Below are 17,844 nucleotides of genomic sequence, written 5' to 3'. Positions count from 1 at the left end.
ATCCAGGGAACTGTAGTATACCCCTCACACAGCTGCAATTCCCAACACATAGTTAATAAACTATGGTTCCCAGGATTCTTTGGGGGACAACATGTGCTTTAAATATATGGTGTGTTAGGACCCTGGACAGTTAAAGGTAAAGGGACCCCTGACCATCAGGTCCAGTCGTGTCCGACTCTGGGGTTGCGGCGCTCATCTCGCTTTATAGGCCAAGGGAGCCGGCGTTTGTCCGCAGACAGCTTCCGGGTCATGTGGCCAGCATGACAAAGCTGCTTCTGGCAAACCAGAGCAGCGCACGGAAACGGCGTTTACCTTCCCGCCGGAGCGGTCCCTATTTATCTACTTGCACTTTGAAGTGCTTTTGAACTGCTAGGTGGGCAGGAGCTGGGAAGTCCAGTCAAACTTGACTATGGGGTGCAGCGCTCATCTTGCTTCAGGCCAAGGGAGCTGGTGTTTGTCTGCAGACAGCTTTCCAGGTCAAACGGTGTGTACATGGCATTTGTGTGGATCTTTCCCATTTCTTCTTCTTCATATTTTGTTCTCATTCTCTTGCTTCTCTTACTCCGACTTACTTTCCCCCCTTTTTTGTGAGTGTGAAAGGGAGGGTGTCTTATCAAATGACGTGTACTGCTGCTAATTTATTGTCTCAACGTATTATTGAAACAAATGTTATAGATGTGATTTATTATTAAGGCCAACTGAAATATCAGTGGGGAGGAAGCAACCGAAAGCCATTGTCTATACACGCCAAATCTATGTAGGATGATTCTGGTTTTCATTTTTCCTTCCAAATGCTAATATTTTTGCAGTATATTCCATGTATACAACCAACACGGATAAACAATGAGATCCACAGAGGAAAAACAAATCTGAAGGAAATTCTGGAGAAGAAAACCCTTAATGAAGGCTAAGGAGAAGTGACCAGGAGGCTGTTGTTAGTAATGTTTTCCCATGGCCTATGTTATGTAACCAACACAACACCATCCACCCACAAGGTAGTAGCAGGCATTGGGAGTTCCAAGGTTTGCAGGAGTACAAAAACAAATGTACCTCCTAAAGGAGGCCTTAGGCACACCCTAGTGAGGACTAAACATGGGTAGTAATAATTGAGTAACTTCTCATCCAGTTTACATGCCGTGCCAATTTATATCATTCTCCCCGGTATCCTCAGAAACAGTTCTGAGGGTTCCAGGAGGAAAGGAGAGAGGTGCCTTTACACCAAATCAGACAATTTTTTTAACAAAGTGCCCCATGATACTCTTGTTGAGAAGCTGGTAAAATGTGGGTTGGATGAGGTACCTGTTGGGGACAGTTGAGGCAGCTGGGTATGTTTATCCTGGAAAAGGAGCTCCAAGGAGGAGATATGATAGCCATATTCAAATATCTAAAGGGCTCTCACATAGAAGATAGAGCAAATTTGTTTTCTCCTGCTCCGGAGGGTAGGAACCAAACCAACGGCTTCAAGTTACAATGCAGGAGATTCCAACTAAACATCAGGAAGAACTTTCTGGTGAAGAGTTGTTTGACAGTGGAACGGACTCCCTCAGAAGGTGGTGGACTCTCCTTCATGGGAGGTTTTTAAGCAGAGGTTGGATGGCTGGATGTCATGGATGCTTCAGTTGAGATTCCTGCATTGCAGGGCATTGGACAAGATTGCCCTCAGGGTCCCTTCCAACTCTACAATCCTATGAGTCCACTGTGGTTCACTTAGCTCCATATTGTCCGCTCTACACAGACTGGGAGCTTTCTTCTGGGGCTCCTCAGAGGGGTCTTTCCCAGCTATTTCTGCAGATGCCTGACATTGAACCTGGGCCTTTTTGCACACACACACACACACACACACACACACATACAACATACACTGTGCCATTGAGCTTTGGCTCAGTTGTGGAATCACTGCTATGTTGCACTTGGCTTTCTTGGTCCATCAGCTGAGCAGGCCTATTACAAAACTCACTAGACATGGGGGTAAACTATGTGCATGTTTACTCAGAAGTAAGTCCCACTGGGCTCAAGGGGATACCATCCATTGTGTGTTTAAGATGGCAGCGCTGAAAGCAAAAGAGGCAAATTCCATGCAAGCCCAGCATTGCAGTTTAATAAGTTGTTGCCGCAAGCTTCACCTTCCAGCATTTTTTGCTCGACAAGGCTCTTGATAGGTCACGTGAGCCATCCAGCCACCAAATTCTCCCTTTTGGGAATTTCAAACAGCTCACATAATTGTTCGAGAGAATAGCTGGATGGGTTAAGCAAGGGGAGGTTTAAGGTTTCTGAGCTATTTTGCAGAAAATGAAGTGATAACATTTACTGCTGGTGGTTGCATGGTTCAGTAACTAATTTTTTTCTTTTTTTAAAAAAAGTTTGTTTATGCTTAGTTTGGACGAAGCTAATACCAGGCGAGTTTTATAATCAAATTTTCCCCTAACAATCATACTTCCCTTTTAAAAATAGGAGCTCGCAATGACCTTACTGAGGTCTTTTTTTCTTTCTTTTCCTTTTCTTCTTTTTTTTAAAATGTAAGCTATAACTCCAAGCGGTATCCTGCCTCGCTTGGACTTTTTGCTGTGCTTTCATGCCAGGACTTTCACTGGAAAATAAAAGTAGGGAGTACTAATTAGATCTGGTTCGCTCCTCCTTGAAGCATCGCTCCATGATTATAACCGCCTAGATTTGTTTTTTTTGTTTTTTTTAAAAAGGGGAGGAAAACAGCAGGAAATTGGGTATTTAATTATGGACGTAATTCTGAAATTTGGAGGTGTTTCTTTGTTTCGCGAGCCAAGGTTTGTATCGGCTTTTGATTTTTATAGTCCCCAACACATTTGGCTTGTGCATCTCTACTGCAGACATTTTTTAAGTGAAAATGACTTCGAAAGGCATTTGCTGACTTGCATGGTTTCTTGAACTGCTGAGGGTTTTTAAGCTAATTTCTAAGCCCCTGCCTGAACCTGGCATGGCCTGTTTCAGAAACGAGTGCAATCTGAGAAAGAGCTACTGCTGCATGGCATGTTTGAATTGTTGCAGCTGTTCAGGACCATTCATGACCTTCCTAGTTTCATTAAAGTGGACCTTTACTTTTCTGGGTGAGGTTCAAGCCAAGTTTCCAGAGATAATTGCTAGTGCTTTGTCCTTTGGAAACTTCCCTCACTGCAATATTTGCTTCCAATGATGTTTGCAGGACCATAAGCGTAAGGGGAGGGAGGTACTGTGGAATCCTGGCCTCCTCAAACATACTGGGTTTTCATTAAAAACAACAACCGAAAACTGAATTTTGTAAAATAGTTCTCTTCTCAAAAAATCAATTAAAATGAATATTTTAAGATAAAATAATTTAGAAATGCACACGTTGAGATAAAAAATAGTTATTAAGTCTGTCATGGTGAAATATATATTCAAAATCAAAATGTTCTACAGGTTTTTTAAAAAAACAACAACAACCCAAATGACTTAAAATTAAATGGACTTAGACCACAAATACGTAGATTCAGCCAACCCTAATGTACACTTCCTTGACATTTTAAAAATTAAATTAAATTTCATTTTATATTTAATACAGTGGGTGGTATTTAACTTCCTCAAGAGTAGATGCATTGAAATGAATGCACATGACTAAGGCCCATTAATTTCCAGGTGTCTTTTCTGAAGAAAACGTCGTTGAATACCACACAATTAAATTACTTTAAATGGTATTGGGTTGTATGCAATGCTAGCCCTACACAGAGTAGACCCATTGCAATCTAGGTCAGTTATGGATCTACTCTGGCTAGAGCTATCACCATTAGGGCCAAGCTACATGTTACATTAAATGTGTAATCATATTTGACATATTTTTTCTTCTACGCGGTCAGGGTTAGGGTGGGACTGTTGCATGTGGGAAGACTCCAGCCAGTTGTGAGGCTAGCAGCTTCCCTCTCTTGCCAAAGAGAGAGGGACCGCCAAAGTACAAGATGGCCCCTTTATTCCACATAACTACATCAGCCAGCTGGACTGGCAGATGACTCTTATTTAAACCATGGCAATGGGAAAGCACCCTCCCTTCCCCTCAGGGCAGCAGCTAGCTTAGGTAGTGCATTGCAAGCTGTGTCAAACACTAGAGATTGCGCTGTGCTCAAACGCCTCACCACCACTCTCTGTCCCCCAGCATCTGCCGCCTGAGGCAGCCGCCTCACTCTGTCCAATGGTAGGACCACACCATCCATACATTCCACATATACAGACAATGGATGCTATAACCAGAGATAATTTTAGTGATCTTCTTCCAAGATGAAACAGCTATATATAGTTATGCAACCTTCTTTTATGTCAGTATTTCATATTTCTGTCACCCTAACTCTGATTGCTATGCTGGCAGCAGTGGGTCAGGGTGTTTGGCTGTCAACCAGAAGATTGGTGGTTCGAGCCCACCCAGGGACAGCTGTAGTCAGGATTCTTGCATTGCAGGGGCTTGGAATAGATGACCCTTCCAACTCTTCTTCTTCTTCTTTTTAAAATAATATTTTTATTTGATTTTTCAAACATCAATTTATAACAAAACCAAATACATTCCCATATACAGAGATTTCTCTAAATCTCACAACTCCCCCCCATCTCCTCCGTGGGTCCTAATGTCAACATTTTCAACTGCATATTATATCATAATTACGTTTTATATCTATCCATATTATCCATCGTATTTGTTGCATTACAAGTATGATTAAAATCCTGCTAATGTTTAAATCTGCTTACAGTGGTCACCTAAATAAATTATGAATTTCCCCCATTCTTTCTTAATGTTTTTGTCCTCTTGGTTCCTGAGCTTTCCGGTCAGCTTTGCCATTTCAGCATAGTCCATCAGCTTAGTTTGCCATTCCTCTGTGGTAGGGACTCTTTCTTCTTTCCATCTCTGGGCTAGTAGCATCCGTGTGGCTGTTGTCACATACAGTGGTACCTCGGGTTAAGAACTTAATTCATTCTTGAGGTCCATTCTTAACCTGAAACTGTTCTTAACCTGAGGTGCCACTTTAGCTAATGGGGCCTCCCGCTGCTGCCATGCGATTTCTGTTCTCATCCTGAAGCAAAGTTCTTAACCCGAGGTACTATTTCTGGGTTAACGGAGTCTGTAACCTGAAGCGTCTGTAAAACAAGGTACCACTGTACATAAAAAGTCTTTTCTGCTCCTTTGGAATGTTGCTACCTAATAATTCGTAATAAAAAAGCTTCTGGTTTTTTAACAAAAGTTATTTTAAACACCCACCCCATTTCACTATATATCATCTCCCAGAAAGCTTTTATTACCCTACATGACCACCACATGTGATATCAAGACCCTTCCAATTCTATTATTCTTCTCACTAATCTACAGCATTCCCAATAAATTGTACGGTTGAATCTTTGCCTGCATCTTACTGAACATTTTCAATCAAGCTTTGATTTTCCTGTCTACCAAATGGTTATCATCATAGAATTGTAGACTTGGAAGATACAGTTGTAGGTATAACATAGCCCAACAACTTAAAAGTCAAGATGCAGAACATGTTCTTGGACTAGAACTCTCAACATCCCTGATAATTGACCATGCTGGCTGGGGGGCTGATGGGAGTTGGAGTCCAACAGCCCTGGGAAACCATAAGTTCCCCATCCATTATCTATGATAGTTCCTTGCAATAAAGGACCACTGGAGCCTTTCCATTGGCAAAACCCATCAGGTCATGCTCCTGCTTTTGTAGCACTTTGTACAATCTGCTGTGGGTGTCAGGAGTCTCTACAGTTCCACATTACATCCCAAAAACTGTCACTCTGGTTTCTTTGCATAAAATCAAATGATTTTTTTTAAAAAAGTGGTTTTCTGTCATTGATGTAGATCGTCCTGCGTCAGTGCTGTTTCTGGCCAATTTTTCTTCTATCCAGCAGCTCCCAGGGCATCTTTCTTGTTTTAAAAAAGAAAGATGTTTGCTTAATTTGTACCGGTTCAACAAATTGAGCATTTTAGAAAGAAAAGATGTCTGCTTAATTTGTACCAGTTCAGGAAACTGAGTATTTTTTTAAAGGAAATTAAGAAAAACCTACATATGCAATTTCGAGAGGGAGGATGTGCACAGGTTATACTGAGACAAAGTGGAAAAGGAAAGGAAACATGCGAAAAATTAGAAGTGTGTCGTCTGTGTCCCCCCCCCCCCCCTTAGTAATCAAAGCTAGGTTTCTGTAGCCTTGTTCCATGTTTTGGGTTAGGCTGCAATCTAGGTTAAAAACTAATTCATTATTGACCTAACAAAATAAAATAAAAAATTCCTTCCAGTAGCACCTTAGAGACCAACTAAGTTTGTTCTTGGTATGAGCTTTTGTGTGCATGCACACTTCTTCAGATACACTGAAACGGAAGTCACCAGACCCTTAAATATAGTGAGGGAGTGGGGAGGGGTATTACTCAGAAGGGTGGTGGGAATGGGTGATCAGCTGATAGGTGTGGTAAACCTGTTGACGACTGTTAACGACTGCATTTTTTTACACGGTCTTACAGGGAAAGGCATGGGGTGAGATGGCTAAAGATAGCTTTGTCATGTATAATGAGATAAGAATCCAATGTCTTTGTTCAGGCCAGGTTTCTCCATGGTTTTAAGTTTGGTGATTAGTTGCAATTCAGCCACTATTGACCTGATCATGCACTATTTAGTCGTCATTGACCTGAAATTCCAAATCCCAACCACAATCGTTCTAACAATAAACTTTAAAAAGAAGTTGTGGTGGTTGGTGGTATTTTTTTCCTTATGAGGTTCACCAGCGGTGCTTCAACAGGCACATACCTGGGTGCAGCTCTAGGAACTGAGTCGTGAAACTGAAATTCTACATGCTGGCAGGGAAATGTTTCTTGAAGTGATGCTTAAGATTCCTGCTGGGCCCTGTGCCGGAATCTCTGGTGCGGTGGGCTGTTATGCTAACCTTATGTTTCCCAAGAGCCAAGTTCAAATCTTCATTTCATATTTCATAAGTAAAGTGATTTTTGTTGGCTGTGAGATGTGGTTTGCGAGATGATTAATTTACTTTGCTTCAGCCGGAGCCATCCTAGCAGCCTGTGGCTCCTCTGATTGGATCAGCTAGATGGGTTTTGGCTCAAGTTTGTAAGCAGCTGCCGGCTGACTCCCCTCCCCCCCTTTATTTATTATTTTATCTATTTTATTTTATTTTATTTTAGCTTTAAGCAGTGTTCAAGGATCATGCACAGCATTTGTATCAGTAGAGAAATTGATAGTGATCTACTGTCTAGCCTATGGATGTTAAGTTTCCTAGCAAGTAAACATTGCATTTATGAGAAAACAGACCTGCTTTCAGAAGCTGGCAACAAATGGCAACTGCCACATGGAATTTTAAGGCCTATGAAATACAAGTAGATCAGGGCCAGGTTTTTATTTTCATTTAAAAAACAAACAAACCCACAACTTTACAGATGAGCTTGTGGCTTACGGATATATTGTCAGCAGTAAACCCTTAAATGGCGTTATTCAGGAAGGTATCTTACATCACCCCTCTCCATTGTCCTGTAGATTAAGGCAATTCGTTGTTGTGTAAATACAGTGTAGACTCGTAATCTGGGGAACCGGGTTCGTGTCTCCACTCCTCCACATGCAGCTGCTGGGTGACCTTGGGCTAGTCACACTTCTTTGAAGTCTCTCAGCCTCACTCACCTCACAGAGTGTTTGTTGTGGGGGAGGAAAGGAAAGGAGAATGTTAGCCACTTTGAGACTCCTTCGGGTAGTGATAAAGTGGGATATCAAATCCAAACTCTTCTCTTCTTCTTCAGTTTAAAATTGCCCAGTCATCTCCACAGGGCATTTGCCTGCTGGGTCAAGACTCCTCATGGTTTTCTGTGTCATCCTTCCATGATTGAGGAGCACTTACTTAGAGCACCCCAGTTCAGATCTCCATCAAGCCCCACAAAAAGAAACAGAAATGCTGCTGTGCTCGTAGGCTTCCCACAGGCCTCTGGTTGGCCAGTGTGAGAACAGGATGCTGGACTAGATGGGCCACTGTCATAATCCAGTGGGTTGAGGCCTGGCACTAAGAGCACAGGGTTAGAGTTCAGTCACCGCAACGATTCAAGTTGCAAGAATGTTTTAGGCATAGCTGTCAACCCTCACTGCTGTTTCCCAATGCTACAGGTGAAACTCGAAAAATTAGAATATCATGGAAAGATTCATTTCTTTCAGTAATTCAACTTGAAAGGTGAAACTAATATATGAGATAGACTCATGACATGCAAAGCGAGCTATGTCAAACCTTTGCTTGTTATAATTGTGATGATTATGGCGTACAGCTGATGAGAACCCCAAATTAACAATTTCAACTTTGGGGTTCTCATCAGCTGTACGCCATAATCATCACAATTATAACAAGCAAAGGCTTGACATAGCTCACTTTGCATGTCATGAGTCTATCTCATATATTAAACTCCAGTAGCTAATGAAAACAATTGCTTACATAAATGGACTTTTCCACAATATTCTAATTTTTTGAGTTTAATCTGTATAATAAGGGAATTTCCCGCAAAAAAGGGGAAGGTTGACAGCTATGGTTTTAGGGCCCGGGGGAAGAGCCTCAGGGGACAAATGTGCTCCACCCCAAGCCTCTCTAGCCCTTGGGATGCTGCCAAGGTGAAGTCCCCGCTTCATGCCTCATCCTGAACCTGCTCTTACCAGAGTCCCCCCTTGAGTGGTTGTGCCTGACTAGAATGTGTTAATTAGTAAAGGGTAAGAAATGCCACTCCATTGCCTGGATAGGTCACTTCCTCGTTCACACTTAGAAAATATTGGAGGTGAAAGCCTCCTGAAGTATTCTTCTAACCACCTTCTTTTGGAAGAATCTTGGTGCAGGTGATGTGTGAACAACAGCCTTATCAGTATCAATTAGGGTTGGAAAAACCTGCCAGTCTCCATCTCTTTCCATTCCCCCTTTTCCAATCATAACTTCAACTTGTCCCATTTCTGTTTCACTCCGTGGTGATTCCCCCTCCCCCGGCAAAATGTGCTCTCTTGCACATTTCTTCTAATATACACATTTATATGCATGCTTACTTCATATACACATTTTTCCAAGCATCTCCCCCCCCCCGTAGTGCATTTTGTACATTAATTTCAGCAGTGAGTGTGGTTTTCGTGTGAACCTTCCCCCCAAATATTATTATTTTTTGCATGTATTTTTCAGTTTCAGGACTGCATCACAGCATCTGGAGAGGGGTGAGTTTTGAAGGAAGTTGAGTCTCAGTTTGTGTATGGGTTCAGGAGGTACCAGTTATATTGATTTGCAAAAAAGTACTGACTGAATGAATCATCCCCTGCAATCCCTAGTCTCAGTGGGTGATGCAAGGTTCAGAATAATATCTGGGAATCGACTAAGCATCCAAAAGAGTGAAGAAATGCAGTAACCTAGCAAAGTTCATTTTCAAGGTCCCCTGAAGTCCACAGATGATGAGGAAACAGGCTGCTTCTTGGAGACTAAAGCAGAGACATTAATACGTGGGCTAAATATTTCGCCAGAAGACAGAAATATCTGAGTATACATTACAATTTGAATAAATCAAACCTGTCTTTATCTGTATGAATAAAAATAGCTATGCCAACTATAACATTACCTGGATAATCTTTCTCTTCTTTCTTTCTGTCTTTAAAGCACAGATTGAAGGAGACATTGATTCCAGACTAAGTTAGATGCACTTAGGCTTAACTGAAACAAAAAATATGTATTTCGCTTCAGGTTTTACAATATATAAGAGGCAGGTTTTTTAAAACAAAACAAAACAATTTTAATGGTGATCTTTTGGGCTGACAGTGAGTAGCAGCTTCCTTTTTAGTAAATTGTTAAACTTCCTTGCACTTGCTTCAGTATTTTTTTAAGACACTGACACATGCTAAGTTCAGATGTCTCAGTTCAGCAATGATTTGGTGGAACAGGAGCTCATGCACCAAGTGGCAGAGAAGACTTTCTGGTTTGTTAAACCACAGTTTCTCAATGATGTCCAGACCAGGAAACCCTGGTGTAGGCCCAGCCTTCCCCAATGTGGTACTCTCCAGATGTTCTGAAATGCAACTCCCATCAACCCCAAACATCATGGCAAATGGTCAGCGATGATGGGAGTTGCAGTCCAAAACACCTTGAGGACATCTGATTAGGGAAGGCTGGTTTAAGCACCCCCTACAAACCAAGATTTCATATTGCAAAGTCCCAATAACCTGGTTCAGACTTAACTATTGTTGCTGGATGAACTGTGGTGGTGGTGGTGGTTGTTGTTTTGAGAACAAGCAAGTGATGAGCTTGGTAGCCACTCGTCTCCCATTATCTAGTGCAAACCATAGTTTGCTGGACAAACTGATAGTAAATGATTTGCTTTCTTGAATTGTCCCAACCTGGGTTTTTGTGAGAATATTTCAGTTCCACAGAAATTAGAATGAATTTAAAATGGCACAGCAGCAAAGCTTAGCAAACTTCACCCGTGATTGTGGACATCCATGTCTGCACAATTATTACCATCAAGTTGGAGGTTTATATTTTATGGAAAAATCTGCGAGCTTGACTGGTTTAGTAGCTCTGAAGAAATGATGAATATCTTCATGTTGACCCATCCAAACATGACGTGAACCTCCCCAGGCGGTGTCTCTGCGCCAGACATAGCTACAGACTCCGGGCCAGAAGTACAGCAAAGCTCTAGGCTCAGGGCATATGGAATAAAGATAGACTTCTAAGTTAAACAAATACTAATACAAATAGCTGCTGGCGGTACAAATGATCTTCTTTTTCCTGTTTGCATTGTAAGTTGCATGATGGCTTCTAGCTAGCAATTGTTGAGCGTGCAAGACTCGAAATGGGTCTCTTTTGGTATAAGTGTACATTTGGAGAGGAACTATAGCTTAGTGGTTTGGGGGTGGCAGGTACCTGTATTTAAATGGTGGGTGGCCTGCATCCCTCTGAAGGTAGTTGGACTCCAGCTCTCATCAACTCCAGTCAGCATGACCAGTGGCCAAGGGCAATGGGGAACTGGTGAGTTTCAACAACATGTGGATGTCCAACAGACTGTCCAGGCCTGCTTTAAGGGATCTTAGGACTCAATGAATGGGAGTTGTAGTCCAATGACATTAGGAGGAACACAGGGTTCCCCATCTTAGGGTTGGGAAAGACCTTTGCCTGAGATGTCGTCTTGCAGAGTGGACAGCACTGAGCTAATGTGTTCTGAAGCACTACAAGGGTGCAGAACACAGGACTAGACTTCCTATGTGTCAGTTGCTCTATATACATGATAAATACTACAAGCAGTGCTATATTTCTAGAAAAAGAGGTGCTGGAACTCACCATGAATGCCTCCCTTGTTCTCTTATAATGGCAATGGCGCCCACCTGAGAGGCGCCAGAACTTAGTTCCTGTGAGTTCCGGCTGGAAAAATGTCCCTGACTACAAGTATAGTATTGTTGTTCTGCCCTTTTGCAGGAGGAAGGGGTTTTTTGTGTGTGTCCATCTTATTTATTTATTGCACACCTCTCTAACGAGTAGCACTCTGCAAATGAGAAACTGGCTACGAGCAAATACATTCCCAACATTTTGACGTTTCGTAGAAAAGGTCCTTAATGGAGCATAATCTGATTTGCATTGTGGAAATTAAATTTTACCGGCGCCACTATCACGGGATTCCCCTCCCCTTCTTTGCAGCATTGGGAGAGAGATAGAGATAGATAGATAGATAAAGAGAGAGAGATGGAGGGAGGGAGAAGGTATGCCAAGCAGAGCCTGGTGAGAACACAGGGAGGCAAAATATCTGCTTTTGAAACATTAAGCAGGGCAAAATCTAAGCCAGAATGCGGGATGTGGTGCATTTGTGCATTTTCCCGTGCTCTCCTGATGTTTTGTCTAAAGACCTGTTTAACTGATCCCTAACCATCAGCTGCAAGTTGCTTTTAATTTAGTGGTCCTCTGCGAGCACCCGACATTTTCACAGCTGTTAAGTAGTAGTTACTTTGCTTTCAAAGAAGCACCCCGAAGCTCTGCCTTGTTAATCACAAAGCACCCTGGTGGTCATTGTTTCGTGTTTGAACAGCCCACTTATCCACCTTGGTAGTTTCCTAGAGGTAATGACCCAAAGTAGGCTAATAAACCCTTTCATGGTGTGGCAGCTCTTTCATCTCCATCCTTTAGTTTATTGATCTCCACTGAAGCACCGAATGGCTTTGTAGTATAATTGCACTTAAGGAGTTGTGTGTGGATGCTCTTGTGATCACCGGTTTGGTGGGAGTAACAGGAATTTGAAGAAAATGATTTTGAAGTTCAGTAACTGAATAAATGTGGGAATGTCGAGTGTGGAGAGCAGGTTTTCCCTCTTGAAAATATCAAGGACCTAGATGAACCTGCTTTCAAACAGCATAGCCCATTGCATTGGCTTCCCCATAGCCTAAGATCAGGAGAGGCCCTGTTCTGATGCAACTCCCATCGTATATTATTACATTGGCTTCTTCTAGAAACAGGGCTTTCTTTCTGGGACTCCTGTCTTATGGAAACTTATCTTCAAGGAGCCCAATCAAGTTCCAGGACTCCGTATATTTGGAACGTGGGTGAAGATAGGGATGAGCAAGTCAACCAGTTTCAGTTTCTCATTTTTCCAATATTTTCAGTTCTCCACATCAGTTTCCCCACAAAAAAGAAACCCTCTCAAAAGTTCATCAGCGTTTTAGTGTCCCTTTGTCCTAATATGCACACCTTTCTGAGCAATCTTGACTCATCAGAGAACTGCATTGCAAATTTTGGAGAATTGCCAATTTCACTTTGCATATTCTGAATGGGAAATGCAAAGCAAACCGAAATTCTCCCCTAGGCGCGAGGCTTGCTAATTTGGTTTCCATCCATTGTCTGTTTTTAATTTGTAATTCTGAAGTCTATTCTGATGGTTTCTTGTTCACTGTGGTTTTGGTATTGCAATTCTCTGTATTTTATTGTGTGCCACTCTATGTGTGCTCTAGGGACCAACCAGCAGGGTAAATATGTAATTAACAATGACAGAGATGTCATTAGCTAAGCGCCATGGATTTTTCAATCATTCAGTTTCTAACCAGTCTTTAACTAAAGGTCAATGCATACAAGATGCTCACCAAGAGGGAGCTGCAGGACCAACTCTTTCTACAATGAGTGGTTCCCAGCTCAAGCAATGGCAGGTAATGTCTCACAGGGACATGGGGATTCTTGACAAGATGACAGGCATCCTATGTTTACAGCTGGGGTAGGGATCACTCACCACAGGGAAACTATTTCAACTTTTGCAGCACAGTTTTGCAAAGCAGGCATTCCAGTTGGGGCACATTCACATGACAGTCGCTTGTGCAAAACTACAAGGGCAAGATGCATTGCTTGGAGCCAGACATCAGAGGCGGATTGTGGATAGAGATGGATGAGCACCCTTGACCCTTCTTAGGTTGGGCTGATTGAGAAATGATCCGAGTTATTCACAAAATAAATTTGAATAGCTCTGTAGATTTTCTAGGCCAATCTGACATTTGAAAAATAAGCCCACCTCCCAGTTTTCTGCTCAATGTCCAAATAAAATTGGGGAAAACATTGACTCTCTGGGTGTTGCTGAACTGCAACTCCCATCAGCCACAGCAAGCCTGGCCCAAAATATTGGGATGTCATTCAGAAACATATACAGTAGAACCTCTACTCGCAACTGCCTCTACTTGGGCCCAATCCAAGTTGCGACTGCGGCAAACCCGGAAGTATCTACCGGGTTTGCAGCAATTCACACACGCGCAGAAGCGGCTGCCACCGTCTGCACATGTGCAGAAGTGCGCAGCTGCTGAATGCGCCTGAGCACAACAGTGCTTCTAGCAGCGACCCGGATCGACTTACGGACGGACCTCTGGAACTGATTACGTCCGTAAGTAGAGGTTCCACTGTAGAGGACAGCACACCTGCCTTAGAGGCATGGAACGTCCCAATATTGATGGGATTCCACCCTATGGGAAATACCATTCTGTTCCCTCGGGGTTTCAGAGGCCACCTCTAGATTATCGTCATCCTCAGCCCCGGCTTCCACTGTTTCATTATTTTGGCTGCTCGAAGAAGAAGAAGAAGAAGAAGAAGAAGAAGAAGAAGAAGAAGAAGAAGAAGAAGAAGAAGAAGCGTTTGGATTTGATATCCCACTTTTCACTACCTGAAGTAGTCTCAAAGTGGCTAACATTCTCCTTTCCCTTCCTCCCCCACAACAAACACTCTGTGAGGTGAGTGGGGCTGAGAGACTTCAGAGAAGTGTGACTAGCCCAAGGTCACCCAGCAGCTGCATGGAGGAGTGGAGACACGAACCTGGTTCCCCAGATTACGAGTCTACCACTCTTAACCACTACACCACACTGGCTCTTTTACTGCTGATGTTTCAGTTTCACCCTATGTTTAATAGATATTGTTTGGACTGCTGTATGGAAGCCAGTTTGGGGGCCCGAGAACGTCAAAACAGGCAAATCAATAAACAACTTGAGATCTCTCTGCATCTGTAACTGAGATGGCGGATTAGTTACCTTTTGTAGAAAAGAGAAGTGGAAATGGGGAGGATGGAAAAGGAGCAAAGGTGAATAAATTTCCACAAGGAAACTTGGAATTGTAGCCCAGCATGAAGGATGGGAGTGTTTAGGAAGGGTTTTTAGGAAGGGAAATGGGGTACAACAGAGCCTTAATGAGGCGTGGCCACATTTTCTTAATTTTCTGTGGGAGCTCTAAGGATGCTCTTCAGTTCCTACCATTCCTGCCAACAGAATAGGTTTGGCTGGATCCTGCCCTTGACATGTTTTTCTTTTTAAATCTAGTAGGAAAAATAGCTTGTGTGGCACCTTCCATAATTGTGGGTATTACCCAATGTTATCGATGCTGCAGATCCACTGAAATTAATGGGCACTAATTTCACTGGGCCATCTCTGAGTAAAACTTTGTGTGGGATCCAAATCATTTCAACTAACACAATAATAATAATAATAACAACAACAAAATAGAAGTAGAGCCATAAATTAATTCCACTACTCCGGATTTTAAATATGAATATCTAGTGCCCTCCTGTGGCTGAAGAGTGCATATTCTAACCCAAAGAAACTACAGGTGACTCCTGTTGCCAAGCAGATGAAGGCCTTCGCCCATGCATGGTATTGAATTATACTATAATAAAGAAATGTTATGTAAGCGTGAGATGCATATATTTTATAATGTTGTTGGACAAAGCACCAGCCTTTCTTTTGGGTGCATCCATCCACTCCCTGAATTGCTGCAGTCTACAGTTTTTCTACCTTCCTTGCACCCTTAACAAACCACAGTTCCCAAAATTACTTGGGAGAAGCCATGATTGTTCAAAGTGGTATAATACCACTTTAATGTGTGAATGTGGCCTTTGAAGGGCTTGGGCCACATGGTGCAGCAGCGTCTTCTACAAATTCTTTCAGTGTGTAAAGGAGTTTGTGTGACTCTGCCCCCAATTGTGTGACTACTATGGAGCAGCATGAGACCTGAATTTGCTTATTTCTCCTCCTCCCTCCCCTTCCGTTGTCCTTTTATGCCATTCTGCTTAAACTGAGTTCTAACCCCATCCCTGTGCCAAATTGCAAAAGGGGGTCCCTTTCATCCCAGCCCCTCAAAGCTTTGACAGTCTTAGCATCTGCAGATATGCCTTTGCCGAGGGTACATTTAGAATAGGGAAACACCACCAAAATAGTGTTTGCTGTGGGTTTGCTGAGATAGCTTGTGATTTAGAATCTCTTAAGTCTACTGCATTTCATTGCCCTTTCATGGGGGACATGACATATTTTCGAAAGCATGCTGGCAATTTGATCCAGTTCTCACTCGGAGGAGGAACAAATGACATTAGACAGCTTCCCGTTGGAAAAAAAATGGAGGGCCGTGCTCTGAACTACCGGCTTAATTAGTTTAAGGGACTGCCTTGGAAAAAGTGGAGTTTGTTCTCTACTCCAGAACATTCTGCTTGATGTGTTATTAAACAGAAGAAGCTGCCTTATATTGGGTCAGCCTGTTGGTTCATCTGAGCTCAGCTTTGGAATGACAGCAGGTCTGCAGGGTCTTCAGATGGGAGGCTATGTCAGCCTTACCTAGAGATGCTGGAGATTGAACCTAGGGTGTGGAAAGGTGATTCTGTTCCACTGAACTGTGGCCCTTCCCATAAAAGGAAGATGCCAAGTCAGACAGTTGGTCCCATCTAGTACTGTCTACCTACACCGAATTACAGAAGCACTGCAGGATTTTGAGATGGGGCTCACCTAGCCCTATCTGAAGATCCCAGGCAGGGTGCTAACTTGAAAAAAAAATGGGGGGGCCACAGGTAAGTCCCATCTGGCATAGTCAATGTGGGGTGGGGATTACCTGCCCCCATATTTTATTCAAGTTGGCACCCCTGGGAAGTTGAGTCATTGTTGTGCCGCATCATCTGGCCCTGTTCCCACCCAAACCAGTAATACCACTCAGGGCTGGAGCTGGGAATGGTGGGGGCATTCAGCCTGGTTTGCATTTTATTGAGATGCTAACAAATTCACAATTCTCGAAGCAACACATGACCCAAAACACAGCCATCCTTTGGAAATTGCACTTTTGCTGAATGTTGCAGTGCAGTTGTCCAACCAAACAGTGGGTTGTATTTAGTGCAGGGTCCTGTCAGTGTAAGGATTGCTACTAGTGCACCGGGGAGCAGATCTAGGGAGGGTACAGTGGATGCGTGAGAGGAGGAGATGGGGGAATTATGCACATGGAAATCCTCGTGGTGATGGGACAAGTGCATGCAACACTGCCCAGTGCATACAAAAAAACATATCGTGGGGGAAAGTGTATTGTAAAATGCATAGATTACATACAAAAAGGCATTATATTAAGGGAAATTGCTTGCGCAAATGTTTGCATTAATCAAAACAACAGTGTATTTTTAAGGAGAAATGGGCACTAAAATGCTGTTGGATTTTTTTGAGGTTTTTTTTTTTTTTAAATGCAAATGGCTGCAGAAATGTGGAAAACTTAATTTAAGATTGGAAGAATGAGAAACTGGTGGAACCGAAACGGACAGATGTGCCCATTCCTAGTTGGAGCACACTTGAAAGCTGAGAAAGATGACCTCCTTGCGGTGACTGGTGCTCACGTGGCCTCCCAACATTTTAAAAGCGCTGCATGGAACTTGACCGTGACCTTATTCATCCTCCTCGCTCTCCACATTCCTGGTGCCCATCAGAGGAAGCATGGAGGATTGCCACGTGATACCCCAACTCCATTCATTATAGCAGCTATGGATGAGGATCAGTTGCTGCAAGGAGTCCATGCATTGTCTCTTTTCTTTTGGGGATGGGCTCCAGCTGTCCGATACAAACTTTTTTTGTAGTCGTTCTCTCTCTCTCTCTCCTCCCTGCCTCTCAAAAATGTATGTCTTTTTCTAATTGCTCACTGTTGGTTTATGATGTGTGTGTGTGCTCTTTCTTCTAGGAAAGAGGACACCGAAGATAAAAGACAAGAAGAAGAAGAAAAAGAATTTAATGGAGCGAGCACAAAAGCAGCACAGCCTCTTCTTAGCTACAGACCGAGCTGGCCAATAAAGACTTTGGTCATGTGTTTTTGTTTTTTGTTTTTGTTTTTGTTTGTTTTTGCAAAATGCACAGAAGCTGCTAACTGCTCCTGCACACTGATGCACTGCGATTCAGCTGCTGCTTTGACAGTATTGGTTGCAAATAACTTGTGGAGGAAAAAAATGGAGAGAGAATATGTCCACAAGCTTGTTTGTATGTTTGTTATTTATACTTTTGTTGTCGTCGTTATTGCCTTTGTCGTTGGTTTACCCCCCCCCCCAAAAAAAAACCCTGGAGGCTCCAGGGACAG

At 42.8% G+C, this 17,844-nt stretch overlaps 1 protein-coding gene across 2 annotated transcripts in view; it reads left to right on the top strand.

Annotated features, from left to right (window-relative positions):
* Positions 1 to 17,598, top strand: part of RSPO2 (R-spondin 2) — a 99,037-nt gene extending 81,439 nt beyond the window's left edge. For both annotated transcript variants that reach the window (XM_033155748.1, XM_033155747.1), the window contains exon 6: positions 17,455 to 17,598. In XM_033155748.1, coding sequence (XP_033011639.1) covers positions 17,455 to 17,564 — 110 coding nt within the window. In that variant the 3' untranslated portion in view covers positions 17,565 to 17,598. The remainder of the gene's footprint in view (positions 1 to 17,454) is intronic.
* Positions 17,599 to 17,844: the final 246 nt, after the last annotated feature.

Source organism: Lacerta agilis, chromosome 7 (genome assembly GCF_009819535.1).
Source record: "Lacerta agilis isolate rLacAgi1 chromosome 7, rLacAgi1.pri, whole genome shotgun sequence".
Taxonomy (NCBI): domain Eukaryota; kingdom Metazoa; phylum Chordata; class Lepidosauria; order Squamata; family Lacertidae; genus Lacerta; species Lacerta agilis.
Note: the sequence above shows the minus strand (reverse complement) of the source record. Positions and strands in the feature narration are given on the sequence as shown.